This window comes from Spermophilus citellus (assembly GCF_964194105.1).
Source record: "Spermophilus citellus genome assembly, chromosome: 2".
NCBI classification, from domain to species: domain Eukaryota; kingdom Metazoa; phylum Chordata; class Mammalia; order Rodentia; family Sciuridae; genus Spermophilus; species Spermophilus citellus.
The window spans coordinates 172,670,528-172,693,045 of record NC_138183.1 but is presented as its reverse complement, the minus strand read 5'-3'; the positions used below and the strand labels follow the sequence as shown (position 1 = coordinate 172,693,045).

Sequence of the window (22,518 nt, the reverse complement as noted above, 5' to 3'; positions counted from 1 at the left end):
TGCCAGCATAGCAGAAGTGGGTGATTTTTTGTTTTTGTTTTTTTCAGATTTCCTCTTAGGCTTTTTGAGATTAAATAACAGTGCTAAGAAGAAACATGAACAAAAATGAAAACAAAAACTGGATAATGGCCACTCTCTTAGTCATATTTAATTGTTATGTATAAGACCATTTGAAAACTTATGCATGTTTCAACATCTTGGTATTTAAAAATGATTTTAGGAATAGGGAAGCTGAAATTTGATGAACATCACTTAGCAATGACATTATTTCAAAGAAAGCAGATGACTTCTATAAACAAATATTGATCTAAACAAGCAAAGACATCTTGGTTTACAGGACATTGCCTTGCTGTCGGGGCAAGCTTTCTGTCAATTTTTGATAAAGCATGGTACCAACTTCTCTCCACTTGAACTCTTTGCCTTTGTGAGATCTTATATTTACTTGACAGAGTGGTGAGGTCCTGAATACGTAAGAACTCTCCCTTTATTACTTTGTTCTGGAAAACAGAACAAAAATAGGTCAGGAAATAATGGCTGCATATATAAATAATGTAAACACTCCTATCACTGTCCTGGGCAGGACATTTATCATGCACACAGCCACAGACACCCAGATCTGGCCCCCAACTTACAGCTCTCAAATTTTGAGTTGTCAATTGGAAACTTGATTATTATCAGTTTAAAACAACCAGGGAACTCTGGCAATGATTTAACTTGTTTGACTTTCTTAAGCTAACAATTAACATTTTAGACTATTGTTGACAAAATATTTAACTTTCCCATGCCATTTGTGTAAGTGACTTTTCTAATATTCCTGAGAGCTCTGGGGGCTACACTTTTCCTAAACTTCTCAGGCCCATGCAGGGGCCTGTGAAGTACATGCATTCAAAAATGCCCCAGACTTTCACAGTATCACACATTAGAAGTGGAATTTCCTGGGACTTCAAGAACACTTAAGTAAACTGATATCTCAGTTTTAACTTGATAGCACTAAATTTGGAATACCGATCCCTCTACAATAAAAGTTATTTCACCACTTAAAACAGACAACTGAGAGCTGAGATACTTTTAAACCCTGAAAAAACTGGTATTATTATTCATCGTTCAGTAGTTTATTAGTAGTAATATTAGTGAAGATGTCTTGCACTTTTGTAGGGCAGTTATTTTTTTCTCAAGCTCATTCAGAAACATATCTTCATTTGCTTCTCTCAACAAGCTAGAGCAGTATTCTAGTTCTCTCTGTTTTACAGATGACTGCTAAGTGACTTGTCCTAGGTTACCCAGCTGGTTAGGGATCAAGCAGACACAAATTCAAGAGCCACAGGTCCCTTGTTTGATCTGCTTTCTTTCCCCCACACCACATTAGAGAAAAGATAATCTCTGAAGCCAAAGAGGACTTAGAACCACTTATCTACCCATCCTAGCAACACAATCTATACAATAGAAAAAAAAGCTTGTCTCAGGAAAAAGGGAAAGATTAGTAATGTACCATGGAAGTGTAACCTTACTGTTCCATGGACCAGCAATTATTCAGTTTCACAGTTCATTCAAAGATTCAAACATACTTCACTAGAAAATGATTTAGTGCTGAAAGCCTCCTCCAAGTGGTTAGAAATACAGATTTGTTCAAAGCCCTACAATACCAGCTCTCTAAAAGGCCCTGTTCCTATAGTCTCTGCAGCAGTGGGGCTTCCCCTGAACATGTACTTGAGCTAAATGAAGAAACTGGCTGAGTAAGGGCTACAGAATTAGGCTTTCAATGTGGACAGAATTAGAACTGACTTAGAGGTTATTCTCGCATTATTCTCGAAACTTAGGCTATTGAAAAGATTCAGAAATTAAATATTCTCTGCAGTAGAACACACCTCAAAGTCAACACTATCCCACTGAACAGAACTAATCCTTTCACCTTCATTCAGCAAACATTATTCACTATATACAAGGCATTGTACTAGAACGTATGTGGGATACAGAGCTTTCATCTAAGGACATAGCACTTATTTGATTTTAGATGATCAATATTCTCTCCTTTTCTCCAAAGGACATTTATGGCCACTTAAAGCATACAAATTCACTATTAAAGTGATACATTCAGCACACCAAGATCACATAAATCTGGTTATGGACACAGTCGCAATAAAATTAAGAAAGAATTCTGACACTCATTCTGGGCAAAGACCTTTAGATCAACAGTGTCTTTGAAAATAAGAGAAGCCTGCTTGAAGTGAGACCTGCTGGTGTAATGGGCCTGGTGAATCACTCCCTAATGCCCAGGCCTCCTGTCAGACACAATGTTATCAGGTTAATACAGCACTTGCATCACCATCTCCGAGTACCAGGCTGAGTAATAAAGTGCCAAATTTAGAAGCTATAATGGAGAGGGAATTTCCAATAACCAAAAGGGGAGCTGTGGATCAACCTTTGTAATCCCACAGTTTCAATGAAGAACACCATTTTGAAATAAGTTGCTCTTTTCCTTTCTAACTTAATGTCAAACCTCCCACATCATCACTACACTTGGAAAGGGAACCACTCCAAGGGAATGAATATATTAGGAGATGGTTGGAGGGCAGAGGAGAGAGCAGAGGTGGCGAAACAAACACCTTTGGCTTCTGCAGGCTTAGCTCTTTAGTGGAGAAAGGCCAGATGTTATTTCCTCACTTCTCTGCCAACATGGATATTGCTATTGTAAAGCTACAATAACCACTGAAATTGGTTTCATTTCACATCCCAAAGCACTCAAGAAAAAGAGACGGCCTCATCTTACTTCCAAGTTGGACAAAAGCAAAAAATAAACAAACAAAACAACCCAAACCCAAAGCACCCAAGGCAATGAGCAGACATGGCAGGTTCCTTACAGAGGCATGTATTTGAAGGCCCTGAGGAAAAGCCCCTGTGGCCCTTTTGTAGATCCTCTTGTCTTGACATACAGGACAGATCAGCTTTCCCCTTTCAGGGCTGGCCTGGGTGCCTTGCTGTCAGTATCATCCCAGAAACACTTAACAGGAGACTGTGAAGCACACAAAGCTGTATTATTGGGAGACTTGCAGGCAGATTATAAATTTACTGGGGACAATCAAGGCATTTAGTTACTTTTGGCTGCAGATGCTGGTGACACACACATACATACAAACTTCATTCTTCTTGCCATTCTTCTTGCCTTCCTCCTTCATCCTAATATCTCTCTTTCACAAAACAAACTCCCACTGCTCTGCTGGGGAATTCCAGGGAGAAGTGGCAATGGAGCAGGTGGTAGAGAAAGGAAATCAAGACTTGAAGCTCCAACAGAACCTCACAAGCTAACTGCATTCAGGGATAAAACAGTAAACACTGGGCAGTTTCACTACAGGTAGTTATTTTTCCGTCTGAAGCTGGTGTTGAAGAGTTGTACTTTTGGTTATCCCAAGTAAAATGTTTGTATGGAGGGGGAGAAGAGCATCGTGGCTCCCAGATCCAGGAAATCTCCCCATCACAGACTTAGGGCAGGGATAAGGGGGAACCGAAAAGAAATACCCCAGGGGCCTGGCTGGAGGATGTCCAGTCCCCACATCTCATTTTCCAGTTTCTCAGGAGGAGACATTGATACAGTACCATCAGGTTCTATGGGCTTTCTGAGTACTTTTGGGCTAATAAGGCCATTTCCTATTCCTGCTTTACACCCAAGCTGGCTTAGGGAACCTAAAGCTGTGCCATGAGCAGACACAGAACTTCAGGAGCCCCATGAAATTCAGGGGGGAAGCTCGCAGGGCTGCAGGGCAGCATAGGATATACCACCTTCTATCCAATTGCTACTGGCCCAGCAACAGTAGGGGAAGGCAGCACATCTCAGGCAGGCAGTCACCTGACCAGGACTGGGACCAAAAATCAATGATTCAAGGGATCCTCCTTCTGGGTGGGGTGTGTCTGTGCCTGTGAGGGAGCACTTCCAGTCAGAAACTTAATCAGAACTTTTGGGTTTGATATGCAGTCACAAGGAGTGGGTAAAGAGAAGGCACTTCCCAGAATGAAGTGCACTTCCTTCCCACTTCCCTGAATGTTCTGAGTTAGCACTGCTTGATCAGAGTGTCTAGAAAAGAAGCTAGGTGGGAAGTGGGATGGGGTCCACAGGAAATCAGGGAGTAGGCCTTCTAAGAACATCCTTCACTAGTCTATCTTTGGTATATATTCCCCATTTTTTAACTTTTTTGAATGAGTAGACACTCAGGGAACTTGTTCTGTATTACAAGTGTTATTTATGTTCTCTTCACCCAAAAGAAGGGACACTTCAAAGGAAGGAGGGGAAACAGGGCAAGAAGGCAAAGGCTTTGATAAAGGTCAGTTGAGCTGATAAATGCCTCCAGGCTGAAGAATGGCTTGTTGGGCCTAATTAGAACTGGCTAGCCAAAGCAGGATGAGCTTTGACACAGGGCCTTCCTCGGCTGCAGCCTCTTCTTTTAAAAGTCCTGAACCCCAGAGAGCCTCTGGAGAAGTAGGACTTCTTATCAGTTAAGGAATATTCTACAGGTGGTGGAAAATCCATGCATGAGCATTGGTGGGATCTGATGAGTAAGAGTACAAAAGCACACAGACAACACACTCAGTGGCCTTTGAGGTCATCAGTGACATCTTGGCCTTCTTTACTGCCATCCATTCTGCAGGAGGCCAAGTCAACCTCTACCTTCACAAAAGGTCACATGACCACAGCCAGAAGCATGAGAAAACCAGGTGCCTTACCGCAATCAGGGCTGAGTTCCTCTGGTCCCCTGGGGTTGAAGCTGGTGGTTGCTGCTCTCCATTTATCCTACCACCGCCACCATTATTGCTACTGTTCAACAGATGCTGCTGGTGGTGATGGTGATAGTCTGGTGGGGGCGGTGGGGCTGCTGTTGCTGCTGCTTGGGAAGCCGTAGGAGGGGCAGCAGGGGGCGGTGGAGGGGCTGAAGTGGTGGCAGCGGTGGCATTGGCCTTGGTGTGTTTGCCAGCCTTCCTTGCTCCCTGGCCATGCTGTACAAGGCTCAAGAGCTGCAAGGTGCTCTCCCTTTCACGGTCTGAGCTCTCGGCCCTACCACGTTCATAGCGTCCTTCACAGCTCAGGTGGTGCTGGCGGCAGACAGCAATCCGAGCCCGCAGGCGCTCCACGATAGCACTGTGCACCCTCGGGGTGACTGAGCCCCCTCCTAGGAGCCCCGCCCCAGAAGGCCCCCCTAGCCCTCCTGCGGGGGCCTGCGGGGGCGCTGTGTCCCCCATCTTATTGGACACAATGATTGCTGCCTCTGGGATGATGAGGTGTAAAGAGGCTACTGTGTTGTCTATTGCAGGCAAATCTGTTTTTGACAATGTGAACTCAGTGTTCAGGGCCACATGAATAGAGGTCTTCAGAGGTGGGGGGAGCAGTAGAGAAGGTGTGGGGGAGGGGAGTTAGTAAAAAGAGGGTGGGGAGAAAAGAATGGAGACCAACTGGAGAGGATAAGTTGGAAACAAACCCTGATCAACTTACTCTAATTGCATTTGACAGCTCTGGAGAAGTTGGATAGAGTCGGTGAATTCCCCCCCACACACCTCAAGAAGCTGACAAGAGCCACTAGGTACTTTGTAAGCACAAAATCTGGGGGTTAGTTCAAGAATTCAGGGATTGTCAAGCAAGAGACAGAAACACACAGAAAAAGGAATGGAGAGAGGTATTAATAGAGAGCTGGACTCCCCGCACCTAGTTGTTTCAGAAAATTATGGAGATGTATCTGCAGAGAAATACATTTCTACCATGGTGTATGTAACCGGCAGCCTTTACTTTTTCTCAGGGTAAACACACACACACACACACACACACACACACACACACACAAAACAAAAACAGTGCTGTTTCAGAACGTTTTGAAGTCAATGTTCAAAATGTGCAAAAATCAAGGGCAACCGTCTTTTGGCTTTTGATTTTTTCCTCTCTTTCTCTTTGCTCCAATGTTATCTCCTCCTTGGGGTGCTGTAGGATGTTGTCTTCTCCCAAAAGGAGACAGCTTTTCAATCCTTAACAATGTCAGTAATTGGACTTTGGGACCATGCTTTTTTCTTCTTCTAATCCAATCACCGGCAAAATCCTCATTCCCTCTAAGGTTTCCTAGCCTTAAATGAAAGCAATCTGAAGTGGCTAGCCACTGAGAGAGATCCTTCGACACATATTTTCTTTCCCGCTTAAGGTTCTATTCCTCACCCCCGGCTCTATTCTCATACAGTATCAAGAGACACAAACTCTTCCGAGAGTAATTTACAAACGATGGTCAAACTTACAAACTTCCAGCAAATTGCACCGAGTCATGTCCAGCCACTTTTCTGTCCACTTTTGTACATTCCATCCCGGCCAGTGGATCTGAGGGTCTGGACTCGCAATAAGCAATGTGGTTCTATCTCTTGTATTGCTCCGCTTTATAGATGGAAAAAAAAAAAAAAGTAGCTTGTATTTTCCTTTCTCTTTCTCGTCTGTTGTTAGCCGCTTGCTGACACTGGCTCCCGCCCGGAGTCACGGCGATACACAGGCGATACACAGGCTTTCATTGTGCTCCGATAGGAGAGGGAGAGAAAGAGAGAGAGTGAGACAGAGAGGGAGAAAGAGAGAGCCAGCAAGCCGCGGGGTGGGGGGGCTGGGGGGGAGGGCGGGAGAGCTCGCTCGAGGCTCCCTGGTGGAAGGCTGGTGCCACTACTCAAGTGAGTAATCGCAGCCAGGCACCGGGGAAAGGGGAACGCAGAGGGCCTCCCAGTGGCTGAAGAGGTAAATCCCAAAGCTGCGCATCTCAACAGACTTCGCTCAGCCCAGCCTCAGACTTGGTGATGCGGGGAAGACTGGGGAAATTCCCCAACCCCTATGCAACTATTTCACTCTCTCTAAATGTTTAAGAAATTCCCGGCCAGGGAATGTATTTTCCCTTTCAGATCTACATTATGCCCCTCTGAGGATATCATTTTCATCTTTCAATATGTTGTAAATGATACCACTGAGCACCCTAGCGAGAACTCGGTAAGCGTTGAGGAAATGTTCATTAGTAAGGAAGTTGGCGAATGTGTTTGGGAGGTGTGTAGAGAGAAGGGAAATCGTTGCTATTTCGTTAAGGGCATGCAGGTGTAGTGTCTGCCTCTTTTCTGTGTCTCTCTGGGTGGTTTATCTGGGTGGTCAAAGCATATCAATATGGATAAATAAAATCCTTATGCGGATGATGAAATTACTAATACCAGTTCTAGAAGAAAAAAAAAGTTTTTTTCCTTTAAAAATTTAAGATTGCTTATGACAACCAAATGTGAGGCAAGACTTTTCTATAGCTATCTGGTTTACAATGAAGAAAATCAACGTGTACCAGATGACTTTCAAGTTTAATAACACAAACCAAATAGATCTCTTACAAAGAACATTTTCTCCTTAATATTAGATAATCCTGTTTTTAGCCAGCCGTATAGTGGATTCTGCTTGTCAATTAATTATGGAGAGTAAATTAAGGTAAGTACAATGTTGGAAGTTGGAACCAAAAATAATCTAGGAGGACTAATTTGGATGTCATTGGATTTGAGTTCTCAAGCAGAGGAGCTTCATTAATTTAAACCAACTCTGGCATTTCAGTAACATGATCCTGCTTCAAACTGAGCCCTGGACAGAAATGGATGGTCAAAATAAATGCAAACATTTCAGGACTGGATTTGTTCAGTTTAGTTCCCCATAGACTGACCTACTGTAGTTCATTTTATTTTTACAAATGTTAGGTTAGGAGTGGAGGCAAGTATACTCTGATAGAATACAGGTTAAAATACTTGGATACTATAAGTGTTTTGGTTTTTTGAGTTTTTCAGATTTTGGAATATTTGTATAGATTATACCAATTGAATATCCCCAAGGTGAAAATTTGAAATGCTCCAAAAATTCATCATGTTGGTACTCAGAAAGTTTCAGATTTTTAGAAGCATTTCAGATGTTGTATTTTTGAATTAGGGATACTCAGCTATAAAACATTTAGCTTTTCATGGGGACATATTTCTGTCTGCCCCATTCAAGGCTAATTTCCTTATTATTCATGTGAAGGAAGGCAGGAATATATCTTTGTTAAATAAACAAAATTTGGCGAACTCTGCCATGAGGTGTCATTAAATGAGAAAGAGTTTTGATCATTTTATATTTGATTTTTTAAAAGTTGTATTCATTAGACAATATCTTCTTTCACTGTTATGGGTATTTGACATTCAGCAATCATGCCTGATAAAAGAAAAATTGTAATATTTAAGTTTAAATCTTACTGTTCACTCTGTCACCCTGCAATAACATAGGTTTTGATTAATAGCATGGAATTCTTGGTCAAATAAGCTATCCCTAATGATATAAATTAAAAGATCAAAGTGATTTATAAATTTACATCAAATGACACATAAATGAATGCAAAAATTTATATATTTATGGGGTAGCTTAGATATTTCAGTACATGTATGCATTGGGTAATAAACTGAACTATGCTATACACAGACATCTTAAAAGCTTGGGAAGCAAAGTTTCATAATATAAGCACATATTCATACTATATTCCAGTGGTATGGGACATTTCTTTGGAATGTCTTTTGCATACATTTACTCTTATACAGCATAGCCATTGATTTCAAGATGTCATTTATTATCGACTCTTCATTTCTACTCACATGACTTATGACTGTTTATTTAAAAAAATTGGTTTCAGGCACAGCACTTCATATAAATGATCTCCCTTGATTTGCAATCCTGGGAGATAGCTATTATTAACCCCATTTGTGAGGAAACTGAGGCTTATAAAATTAATCTCCAGTTCATATAACAAGGACTCAACTCAAGACTGACTTCAAACCTATGCTCTTACCCATCAGGCTTGCTGCCTTAAAATCAAGTGTGAGTGTTGTATGAAAAGAGAGGTTAGAACTCCCCTTGACAAGGATGGAAGAGGCTCTGGGACCTGAAAACATGCATACAGTTAGGGCATTGCCACCTACTTCGTGGCATCTAACCATCGTTTTTATTTAGCCAATCCCCAAAAAACAAATGCCCAATGTCTTCTCTGATATAAGGGGAGTGACTCAAAATGGGGTAGGGAGGGAGAGTATGGGAGGAAGATTACCTCTAGATAGGGAATAGGGGTGGGAGGGAAAGGGAGGGAGAAGGGGAATAGCATAGATGGTGAAAGGAAACCCTCATCATTATACAAAATACATGTATGAAGATATGAATTTGGTGTCAACATACCTTATATACTAACAGAGATATGGTAAATTGTGGTATAAAGGTGTATTAAGAATTGTAATGCAAAAAAATAATGAGAGCTCATGTATAATGGCATAATTTGGCATGAACATACTTTGTATACAGAGTTACAAAAAATTGTGCTGTGAATGGATAATTATGATTGTAATGCATTCCACTATTGTCATGTATGTAAGAAATAAAAAAAAAATCAAGTGTGAAAAGAATTACAAGGAAGTCAAACTACTCTCATAGTAGCTCAAGGAGTGCAACTATCCCCCAGTCAACACTCATGGTAAACAAGCCCCATAATACCTGCAAGGAATGAGCAGTGGATACAACTACTCACTTGAATATGAGTGTACAAAGTTAGTAAACCTAGTTAACTATACTCAATTATGAAATAACTATCCCCCCCACTCATTTTTCCTGTTTTATGGTTGTATGCATTCCCCCAAAACTTCTGTTTAGTTTTCAATCATGACTTCTCTTTTACTTTTCTATTTTCACCTTACTCATATCTTCATCATACACAGCTATCAAATGCTATATTAACTAATACTACAGAAATAACTGCCCAGATCTAAAAACATTGTCATGTGAGATTTATAAGCTTGCAACCTATTTTTAGTGTTATAACTGGATCAATGATATTGGTGATAATATAATACAGTATGTCATAATAGCAGTTAAGGTTAATTCTATTTTTTGACATTTGTATTTTCTTATAAAACTATTTGTTTGGGTCCCCTAAACCATACTAATTCTCCACTCCTAACAGCCTGTATCTTTGTCATTCTTTTGGTGTTACCATGTACTTTGTACTTAAAAGCTTCTTGTATCTTCCAAACATCCACTGAAGTAGCATGCTTGGTTGTAATATCCCCAGACATCAGAAAAACTACCTGTATGCATTTTGTGATCAACAATCAGCTGTTCTAATTGGAAAAGACCAATTCAAGCCAACAACGGGCCTGACCCAGAATTACATAAGCTACTATTGTAAGTACCAGGAATTATTAGTGCCTTAATTTTATGAATTATTGCATACAGTTAAAAATAATAAAAGTTTTACAATTTTCAGGTTGAAGTCCTTTTCCTCGTCCACTATCTCAAGCTTGTCATGTGTCAAATGTAAAGTGGTGCTTCCACAGTCATCAGAGAAACTTTAAAGATCATTTTCTCTGGCCTTCTTTTAACAAATCATTCATGATCCTTCATCTTCCTCACCTTGACTATCATTTGTATAATTCTGTCTTGATTCTTTTTGAACTGAGTCCTTTCATCTTCACCTTTTAACTATGGCTTAATTTTTATTCCCTGGAGTTAAGGACTATTCCTCCATGTTCCAGAGAAATAAAATGAATATAGATGTATGACCAAAATGTTTATCTCACACTTTTGAAAAATGTATGCATTTTTATTAAACATCAGCATCAGTATTCTCACCACTTTGTGAGTCTTTAAAATCCAGTTTGTTTAAAATAATAATAGGGATAATTACAGAAAATGAATTACAGAAAGTATGAATTAATCTCCATGTAAGGATTTATCAAAATGTAGATATTTATTATGTATATACATACATTGAGGTCCATGCTGTGAATCTCATTAATAGATGAAGCGAGGTTCAATTAAGACTTCCAGTAAGAAAAAGAATCTAAAATTCCACAGTACAAGAGATCCTTTTAGAATACCATTATTGAGAATTAAAGATGGAATAGACAGGGTCCATTTGTTCACTCTGCAACTGTTTATTATACTCTGGGAAAATGAAGATGTGCAAAGTAATGCAGATACCAAAATATATTTTTAAAGTGTTTTTAGCTGAACTTGTCTCTGGAATCTTCAGACCCTAACATAATGCATATATCGGGAAAGTTATGGGTAAAAATAAAATATATATTAATCATTAACATCTACACAAAACTGAATAGAAAAAAAGAAATAACATAAAGTATGAAAATACAGATCATGAAATTTTTCTTGAATGTGAGGTTTAAAAGACTCTCAGAGGCCTGAAGTTCATTTTTAAGGAAAACTTTAGAAAAAGCATAAAGCACTCCTCTACTTGGAACAGAAAAGCTACAGTCTGATTATGAAGCAAGGGGACTTTACTGAATGATACATTGAGGTTTCTTCTATGGCAGTTTAGATGATAGTAATAAAAATATATTAGTGAAGAAAACCATTTAATACTGTAAAAGGATAACAAATAGACCCGAACAGAGATTCAACATTAAATATATATAGATGTTAGGCTAAATATTTTAAAATACAATATATTTCTACTAAACTGACAGAACATGATTAGCTCATTCACTAGATAGTCATCTGTAATAAAGGCATTGTTAGATAACTTTAAAATACATTTATGGGCTTAATAATTATTAAGCTTGTTTTCCATGTACAGCAGATAAAAGTTTTATCAGATATAGAGTGCCATTTCATGAAAAATTAAAAGAACATGTTTTAAACAAGATATTTTGCTTGAAGATACACAAAAAACATATAAAATGCCACATAGTACAGCGAAACAAGGTTCATGATCTTCACATTTACAGGAATTTATAAAATCTTCTCTGAAGGAAATGTATTACAATTCAGTCAAACTTCTCATCTTGAAAGTAATCCGCAAAATTGAGATATTCTTCAAGTTGACCATATTTCTGCATATACAATGAAAAAGCTAGTTATTTAACTCAAAGCAGTGAAGATAACCTAGACCTTTTCAAACTACACACATTTTTCAAACTACAACAGAAATGTATTTCATAGTAATTGGGAACAAATATCTTTTTATTATAGTTAGGAACTCAATTTCAAATAAAAATACCTAACTCACAGAAAGCATTGGTAAAAAATTAAACAATAGTATAATTAATTTCATAACTCACAAATTATAAATTTCCATTATAATATTTATAGTAGAAATTTAATTACTTTAATAACATAAAAATATTTATAGCACATATATATCAAAACTAATGACTGTATAAGGTACAGAATTTTGAAAAGATACTTTCCCTGCCCCAATGGAGACTAGAGCTTAGTAGTACTACACTATTAACAATCATAATAAGTGTCATGAAGGAGTCAAAACATGTTATGAGGGTTCAGAAGTCATGGTTTGCTGAAGTGGTTGGAAAAGAATAACATTCAAGCTGTCCTTGGCACAAAGATTTTGTAGGCAAAAAGTTAGCAAATTTTTCTGCAAGAGATAACATGTTCATCCAACAGTAATTTGACAAGGAAGTATGGGCTTTGACTATACTCTAAGGAATTGAGAGAGATAAGATTGAACTAAAGAGATTAAAGTCAGATAATAAAAAGTATGAAATGCTAGGTTAAGGAGTGGAATAATAATTTGACAGGCCATGGAATGGTGCTAAAGATCTAGGAGCAGAGGACTGACCTGATCTGAGGTATATTTTAAGGAAATTGGTAAAACAGCCATTCTAGAACTATTTCACAACCAATTATGAACCTATGGTTACAAGTTAGGTCATGAGGGCCCAAATTTGAGTGATAGAAATGAAGATGGAGGATAAGGAATAGGGTGGAACAAGTTAAGAGAGGAGTCAAGGATGATTTTGAGATATCAAGGTGAGAGAGTAGGAGAAAGAGCAGGGCCATTTCACAAGTAGATTGGGGGAGCAAAAGAGATATATGAGTTCAGTTTGGGATATACAGAGTGCAAAATGCTTTCTTCAGTTGAGGAGGTTATGTAATCTTATGGTTTCTTGATATGAACTCTGAGGGTCTATCCCTATCAAGATGAAAGAAGATCTCTAAGAACCTTGATCTATAGAAAGGAACCAGATCTATAGAAAGGAATGTGAGGAGTCCTTCTTCCTTCTAGATAAGGCCATGAAACCTTTTTTTATAACCCCAAGATCTCTGATTACATCACCTTCTCAGGAAAGGAGGAAGAAAAGAACAAGAGGATGAATAACTTATAAGACTACTTAGGAATTTTCTTGGCCTAGTCTCAGATAGGTTTTACTAGATATAAGTAAAGTACTTTAAGAAATGTATACTTTAAAAGTTTAGTTGTTTGATGCTTTTATCTTATTATTATTATTTATCTTCTTATTATTATCTTTTATTATTATTATTTTTTCTTTTATGTTGTTTTTCTTTATTATTTATTAAATTTGTTCCTGAAAATTTAAATTTATCTTTTATCTTTTTTTTTTCCAATAGTGGGACTGAACCCAGGACCTCACGCATGCTAGACAAACACTCTACCACTAAGATATGTCCCTAGCTCTTTTTCTAAAATTTTACTTTGGGAGAAGGTCATTGCCTAGGCTGATCTCAGGCATTCTATCCTTCTGCTTCAGCCTCCTGAGTAACTGGGGTTACAGTTGTGTGCCACAGTATCTGGCTCTATCCAATATATATAAAGGAAGCAAAATCTCTCCTTGCTTTTATTACAAATAATAGCTAACATTAATTGATCACTTTCTAATTGCTAGGACCTATAATAAATGTTTAAAATGAGCTACTTATTTAATTCCAAAATCAAAATCCTAATTCATATTATTTAATTCCTGTTTTATAGAAACTTTAGATTTATAGAAATAAACTAACTTAACCTCCAAATTCTATTGCTAGTAAATGGCAGAGCAAATACTTAAATCCATGCATTTAACCATTATAGTAGTATAGTGTTTCTGAGATTTAAAGTGGGGAGGGGGGACAAGAAGTTAGCAGCTTTGATGACAAAAATGAAAAAAACCTCAAAAGGGACAGTGAAACAGAGAAAAAGACAGTTGGTATTACTTTTGCCATTTTCTCCACCTAAAGATATAGCTTCCTTAGGTCTTCTTATACTGAGCATTTGGAGAGTTTAGGTCTTATTTTAATAATGAAGACTACTCTCTTATAGTACCAGATGGGCTTACTAATATAAACAGTTGGGACTGTGGGAAAGCAGTCAGAAAATAAAAGGAGCTTGGAGTCCTTTACTAAGAAGTAGCAGCCTAGATCTACAGAAAGGAATATATTTGTCAAAGCAGCTTTGAGAAACTGAAGATATAATCTAATGTAATATGTACTTTCAAGCAGTGGTCCTTGTATATACTCAATTCAAGCAATGGTCCTTGTATATCACTCAATTTTTAAAACATTGGATGTTTAACACCATCAAGGATTCTCATTCAATAAGTTTAGATGAAGCCAGAGATTATATATTTTTTCACAAACTAGGTGATTTTGATATAGGCTGTCAAAGGCAATGTTTTGAGAAACATCATCTTAAAGGATGGGGGGGGAAGGAAAGTTAAAAGGCAGGGGGAAAAGAGAAGAAATTAGAACGATTTAAGAAAAGGGAAGAGTTTTTAGTTATAATTTAAAGTTCTTCTTTATATAATAACTTTTATGCAATAAATTTAGAATTTATTTTTTATTTTATTGGCTCTTTTTAGTTATACATGACAGTAGAATCCATTTTGATATAATTATACAAGCATGGAATATATCTTATTCTAATTAGGACCCTAGACTAGTGGATGTACATGATGGTGAGATTCACTGTGGAATATTCATATGTGTATATAAGAAAATTATGTCAGATCCAAGTGCAAAACTGACTTAATATAACATACTTTCATCACTTCCTGGTGTTCATATATCTATTACCCCACCCCCAAAATCTTATTTTCAATTCCTAGGAAACTTCATCATTATATGAACTTTCCTCTTAATAAAAAAAGTTAGAATTTTGCCTGTCGCATATTATTTAAAAATGAGACATATGTATTTGCTATGTATTTTGGTTTTATTAAATGTTCCTATCACTTCTTTTTTATATTTGAGTTACTTCTACATTCCTTTAGTATAAATAGACTGAAACAGATAATCCTCATTCAGTGCTATGGAGTAAAAACAAGAAGAATGAAGTCAGGTGTTTGAGAACACACTGAGATACCCTCAGGTAATAGAAGAAAAGTGCTTGGAAGAGAAGGGATAGGTAAGGGTAAAAGCAAAGTGTGGAACACAAGCTGGGAGCAGAAAGATAGGAACAAATACTTTATATAAAGCAAAAGAAGGATCTGGTTTAATTGGGAGGTGAAAGCAGAAATAGCCACTGAGATAGGTATTCAAGTTGCACTGAGCCCAGACATTCTAAAGGGTCAGAGTAACTATGGCCACAAGATTGCAGCCAGTGAAAGGAAGCATCACAAAACACATGCAGTGTTGTCACGTAAAGGCTCACACAGAGAAGGATAAACAGAGTGAGGGCGATAAAATCAGAGTAAACAAATTTGACAAATTCTGAAATTTTATCACAGCACAAAAAACTGCATATGGGTTTATGTTGGCTATAAACCTCATGGTTTCTAGGAAACCTCTGGAGAAACTCTCATAGACAAATATTTTTTAAAGTGAGGGAAAAATCTCAAAAAGAAAATGAAGCTCTTTGCTATTTTAATATGAAAAAATATGTATATTGTCCTAAACATGTATAATCTTGAAATGCCTTCATTGTCTAATGCTAATTGTTATTCTCTATATGCATAATGTGAAATTTGGTTATTTTCCTCCTTAAGAATATTTTTCTTATTCCAGGACCCTTCTGTTGTCCCAAACCTGGTTAAGCTTTCTTGAAGGTACATGATTTGGAAATGCTTTTTGTTTCTTCAAGAAATTTAAGGTTTCCCAAATATAATATTACATAATATAAATGATAAGTACAAAGTGATTTTTTCTATCCCTAGTACACAATCCTTTTTAACTGTAGTATCACAATAGGTTTTCCAATTTCACTAGAGGGTTGGCAACCTCTAAAGGCATCAATAAAAACACTTAAGAATTTAACATCTAGGAAAATGAAGATGTGTTACTGGATAAATGATGGTTCTTCCCTTATGGAAGAGCACAAATGGAAAAGCACAGGCAGGATGGGAGGAGATCTGAAGTAGGCAAAGTAGAAGCAAAGGAAAAGATAAAAATATGAAGAGAGTAAAATGAATGAAAGAAGACTTAAGGATCAAGGTGTCAGAGGTAGGCAAGATCACTAGGTGGTGGTATGAAGTGGGAAAATTATGGTCAAAATGGAAACCAACCATGAAATCATTCTCTAGACTAGAAGACCTCCACTGAAGATGATATGTTCTAAGAAATTTGTTTTATTGTTTTTCTTTCCCTCTGCAGAAGTTTGTTTGCCAAGATCTATTGCCACCCTTGCTCCCACCTACAAATTTCCCTATGATCTAGCCTAGGCAATGGATCTCAAGCAGGTTTTTTTTTTTTTTTAAGAATATACCATTGATCTGAGGTGCCTGAAATCTACTGTTTGTTCTCTCTTACTTATCCATGTAACTAGACTTGTTTTAGAAGACTGCAATCATATTAGTATTCTTTTCGTGCACTATAAACAATTCTAAAAGCTCTGTGAGCAGACCAGAGCTATGAGCTGCCAGTAGATCTTTGGGGTGCACTCTTCAAAACCCCACTCTATTCCTGATATCAAATTTAGTGATCAACAGAATATGGGGAAATCAAAATCAGTGTGATGGCCTGAAACCTCCGCATTCCCCTTGATCTTCAGTTACATTGCTCACTGCTCAGTCCCATGTCCTCAAGAAGAGGATGTGGGTGGTATTAGAACTGGCAGCGAAGATCCTTTCCTCAGATTGGCACCAGGTGCTTCTTCACTCTCAGGTCACAAGAACTGTTCTAAAGAATAGGAAGCAGACAAGCAAAGTTGAGTCCTATACCTTGTCAAAGAAAATAAGGGGATACATATATATGGAATACATATATGAAAGGATAGAGATCCTTCACTAAGGGACAAACTAATTATTAATTAAAATTTATCTGATGAACTGAGTGAATTCTTGGAATATCAGGACATCTATTCAGGGTAGGGTAATGATAAGCATGAAAGGAATGTGTGAAAGAAGAGAAAATACAAAAAATGGGGGGGAAGAAAAGATTATCTTTTAAATTTCACTGTCTTCTAATAATTTGTGGGTTTTTCCTGATCATAATTAGGCTCCAGAATCTACAGAATGAGAGGGTTCTTCTATATTCACCTTACCTCTTTAATCCAGCCATTTTCTTTTGACTGACTGAAAATTCTTTCCACTGTTTCTTTAACCTGTTCATCCTCAACTTCTTCTGTCTTTGCAAGAGAGCAACATTCCTGGTAGAGTTTGAACTTAAAATGTTTCAGTTGATGATAAATTCTGGTACGATCAGCACATATTCTGCCAACAGTAAACACCTATATCAAGAAATAAACATTACTGTATCACCTATGAAGTGAGTAATATAGTAGTAATGAGTATATAATCTTTCTTGTTTTCAGATTTTCTTTAACATTAGAACCTAGAAAATGCATTCTTATTTATTTTGTTTATATAGTGATTACTTTTCTTCTTTTATTTATATAACTAGTCACTGGAGATAAGAGAAAAAAGATATGCTATTTATTAGGGAGCTTACAGTCTTGGGAGAATTATATACAAGATGTTATCAAGAGGCTAATGAGGAGGAGGGGCACTTAACCCAACCCAGAGAAGAAACAAGTTCCCAAATCAGTTACGCCCAAACTAAGTCTTGAAAACACATTTAACCCAGTCTGGGAAGGAAGAGAGAAATGGCTTGTAAGGGAGAAAGATGAACACACATGGAAGCAAGAAAGGACATGAAAGTAATACATGTACATATTAACTGAGTTAAAAATGCTTGATTTGCAATCATTTGCTAATTATAAGCAACATATAAAAGTGAAGCAAACTCTTATACTATACCAACATTAAAAATGGAAATTTTTTACTAAATACTCCCCACTCCAAAACTTTGTAAAGCAAAAATAACTTTTTCTTTATTTGTTGCTTTAATCAATGTAGTATGTGAATAAGGTGCATTGATACTTTATTGTCTGCCAGCTGTAAGAATATAAATTTCTAAGTTTATATGGACTTCTAGGATTTATGATTAAAAATATTTTTTTGTGAAATCAACCAACCAGAACATTTTTTCCTTCAGAATGTTTTGAATGCCTGTAGGTTGTTATACAAACCTATTGCTAAAATAGGTTTGCACTAACCAAATGAAATATATTTTAACCTACATTATTTCACTCATTGTAGAAAATATCAGAAGGGGGTCCCAAAATTCTGACATGATCATAATATTATCATGGAGTAACTTGAATAAATAAATGTCTTATTCACTTATGTATTTGTCTCTATGCTTAAACATATAATGGATTGTGCAGTATAAGTACAATAAGCTTTAATACTTATCTACAAACTTGCATTATTTCTGATAAAGAACTTACTTTTCTTCTGAAGCTATACTGCAAGGGAGAAAACACATAAGGATTTTCAACAGAGAAGCCAAGAATTTGTTACAAAAAATGAATTTGTTATATTATGATTGGCAATATCCAGATCTTTGACACATTTTCTTGTTGAGATAATATTTGGGGCACCTTATAACCTTTCCTAAAATCCCCCAAAGTTAAAGAAAAGCATGTTCAGATTTTCATTCATACTTCTGCAAAAACCTTCCTGTTTTTTTGGATCATTAGAAGTAAAACAGGTATTATCGTCTCAGCTTGCTTATTAAAGTAGCTTTTCCATTTTAGCATTATTATCAAACCAATCCTGGTGGTAAATGACATTTCAACAATTCAATTGCCAATACACCCCACTTTAAATAAAAAGGAATCACAACAGCTGCCGTGGCTACTGTTAGTAGTACCCTGTGTGTTTCTACTTCTGCCATTATGGTAGATTGTGAAAGACATCTCTATAGATGTTCTGGAATAAAATATGGTCAAATAATATTGAGATGTGTAGTTTCATCATACTGTATTCTATATTTTAACAAAACAAAAATAATTTATCTTATGGGATTTTAAAGTTAGAACAAAAGGGAAGGAAAGGTGTTTAAAAATTCTTATCTCAATTCTTTAGTATTCTTTAAAAACATCTTTTCATTTTAATTCCTGCCCTCTTGACTTCTACTTACCTTCATAAAAGTCAGAAAATCCTGAATTACCTTTAGAATATTCTCATGCCATATCCCCTCCAAATATGAGCACATTTTCTATGGAAAAAATCTCATTTTATATGAAAGAGCCCTACTCTTATAAGTTTTCATAGAATACAGTAGATGCATGTTATATGTGTAATATTCCAAGTGAACTTATCCCCTTACCTCATTCTGTGTTTAGTGTACTGTTACAGCCCACTGTGCTTCATCATAGGAATTAAAGAATCCAGTAAAACATACCTTACAGTGTAGTATTCCATTTGTATTAAGTACTGAAACAGGTAAATCTAATCTGTGCTTAGAATAGTTTCCTTATTTAAACGTCCAGAAATATATTCACAAACTATTTTGGTTATCTCAGTATATTTTTTTATAATAGAAAACTATTTAAATAAGAAAGATAGGATAAAATATTTGCCAGAGACAGAAAAATAAGTGCTGAGTGTTCACAAAGCAGATAAGCAATATGATATATAAGTGATTTCTTTCTTTTTTTTAACACAATACCTTTATTTTATTTATTTTTATGTGTTGCCGGGGATTGAACCCTGTGCCTCACACATGCTAGGCAAGCAGTCTACCACTGAGCCACAAACCCAGCCCAATTTCTAATCCACTATGCAGGGTTCACAGTTCTGTGAACTGATAAATAATTGAGTCACTTCAGTTATCAATGTGAACTGACTGATCATATATATCCAGAGATTGGAAACAGAACTAAAAATTGTTACCAAATTTTCCAGAAGCAGACGATGCTAAATTACAAAACACAGAAAGCATCTGAGTTGTAATTTATTAGCTATGTTATGTGGATATGTATATTTACATAGGCTAACACCCTAGGGCAAGGAAAAGAATGAAACTTTCATTAAGCAGACTTGGAAGGTTTTGAGGATATTTTTCTAGGTTCTCATTTATATACAGAGGAGCTTAGCTCTCTGTGGAAGTTAAAGTATGGAGGACAAAGGGTGAAAAAAAAAGGATTCTCAAGGAAAGAGAAAAGAAGTTTGTTTTATGTTTCTAGGTTTCCAGAAACTGTGTGATAGAACAGTGAAGGGATTCTATTTTCTCTTGGTCTGCTTATTTTGCCTGGATACATTACCACTGCTACTTTTCTCAAAATCACTACTTCTTCCCTTCAGATATTAAACATCTTAAGAATTCCAGACAGACTGGACAAAGTGAAAACTAATTCAATATATAGTTCTCTGAATGCTTTTCAAGTTGAACATCTCTTTCCTTTCTTCTCATTTATGCCCTCAGATTTCACCACAATCTTGTGGTCCAGGTCTCTCATTTCAGTACCCTACCCTACACTGCTGTAACTAAATTACTTCCATTAATTCTACCTTTAATCAAAGCATCCTTTCTTTCAAAGAAGCTAATCTCTGTTGAGGGGAAAAGTTTTATCATTAAATATATTCACTGTTAAGTGAATTCTTTTAAAGTATTATTTGTACCTTAAAAAAGAACTCTAGTTAATCCTAGAGTTTTGATTTTATATATCTATAAGCAGAACCACAAAATGGAGAATTAGTTTTCAAAATCACCTGAGGATGGATGTGGGGGTGGGCACAGTCTTTTAATGCCCTAGATTATAAATACGTTGATTTCTCTTTTTCTTTCTTTACATAAATGCATTGATACCACAGTTCAATAGGATATAAAAAATTTTAGTGAGTCTTCCTTTTGAAGAAACATTTAATGAAGCAACAATTTAATATTAAAAAATTTCAATACCAGTCACTTAACATACACAATAACTAGGTTAATGTTTGCATGTAGTTATTTATATATACATACATTCTTACATAATGCAAGGACAGCATATACACTGCTTATTATTTCACTTTCATTTAGCTATAGTATATAACCTTCAAAATATTATTTTAATAGTTATATTCTATCATGCAATGCTGATGTATCACAGACTATTAATCACAACACTACCTTAATATTTTATTTGAATTATTTCTAATTTTTGTATATCAATGCTTATAAATAATACTTCAATTAATTTCATGATCATATCAACTTGTGTTTATATTGACCTGCTCTGCATAGAACAAATTTTAGGCACTACTATATATAGCTTTCAACTCTAGTTATATGTAGCCATCCAATATTTAAAAATATATATCAAACCCTTTCTTCCTCTAGGAATTTTACTTTCCTTGAACTTACTAGTTCTGATATAACCTTGACAATGTTGCATTTTATCATTTGATTTAAAAATACTTTGCTATTTTAAGACATATCAACTGGCATCTTCAGGTAGTTTTATTTCCATGCCTTTAAATAGAATAAAAATTCTATTTAACTTTAATATTTTTCATTATATGACTTTTATTTCATGAGACATTTTATTCTTTAGATATTTCAATCAACCATTTTATATACAATCTTATTCCTTTACAGGAATGTCAGAGCTCTGGAATTAATTTTCCAACTTCACTTTAGTATTAGTTATAGATAGCAAGGACTATGAATGTACAGTAATATCTTTGATTTATGCACCAGAAAATGGTCCTTTAAGTATTAAACCACTTTTTCTCAGATTCTAGATGTCTTGTCTCATAAAGAGTTATAAACCAGTTTTAAACAATGGGGATATATGTATAATTATACTGAGAAAAGAAACATTTTTATAGTAACTTGCCAAACAAATTAAAATTTCCAAATGATTCTTGCATCCAGAGGGATCTGGTCAATTATTGCATAATAGTACTGAGGAATCATACTACTCAATTTAGTAGAATAATTCAAATAACTAGTATTTCCACCTTAATAACTTGGAGAATTCAGAGGCAACTTTGGGTTTCTATTCCTCCACACACACACACATGCTCCAAGAATATGCACAATCAGTAGTATTTATAAATGGAGTATTCTTATAAAGTAAGATTAAACAAATAAAGAGAAATAGCATTTGTTCACATTGTATTCTATGTTCTTGTGTGTCAAACACTTATTCTTCATAGCATCAACTTAAGCATGTGGTAACTGCTCTGAACTCTGAAATGCTTCTGTTATAGTCTAAGTTTAATTATCTTATGATAGGATGAATAGGCACCTTCAATTAGTAACTTGTGGACTACCAATTTGGTGAATTAACTACCATAAAAGTTTTCACATCAGTCAAATTCTGCTTTGGAGTCAAAGACAACTTGTACTTGCTCTTCCCAGTAATCTTCCTTATCATTCTTATCCTGTTTTCTCCTCCTCTCACAATTTGGGTGATGTACATACTTAGAAAAGATGCACTGATTTTATTATCTCACAGAATTTGG

General features: G+C 36.1%; 2 protein-coding genes across 6 annotated transcripts in view; both read right to left on the bottom strand.

The window, feature by feature from the left end:
* The window catches only part of MAML2 (mastermind like transcriptional coactivator 2), a 329,063-nt gene extending 322,467 nt beyond the window's left edge, over positions 1-6,596 (bottom strand). The window contains exon 1 of the mRNA XM_081267902.1: positions 4,714-6,596. Within this exon, the coding sequence (XP_081124028.1) occupies positions 4,714-5,226 (513 nt within the window). The 5' untranslated portion in view covers positions 5,227-6,596. The remainder of the gene's footprint in view (positions 1-4,713) is intronic.
* Positions 6,597-10,634: 4,038 nt separating this feature from the next.
* CCDC82 (coiled-coil domain containing 82) overlaps positions 10,635-22,518 on the bottom strand; it is a 32,451-nt gene continuing 20,567 nt past the window's right edge. For 4 of the 5 annotated variants that reach the window (XM_081264639.1, XM_081264640.1, XM_081264641.1 and 1 more), the window contains 2 exons: positions 17,262-17,447; positions 10,635-11,880 (listed from right to left, as the gene is read on the bottom strand). In XM_081264639.1, coding sequence (XP_081120765.1) covers positions 11,815-11,880; positions 17,262-17,447 — 252 coding nt within the window. In that variant the 3' untranslated portion in view covers positions 10,635-11,814. Of the gene's footprint in view, positions 11,881-11,902; positions 16,898-17,261; positions 17,448-22,518 lie in introns of those variants that run through there. The other variant, XM_081264642.1, reaches the window with a different exon arrangement.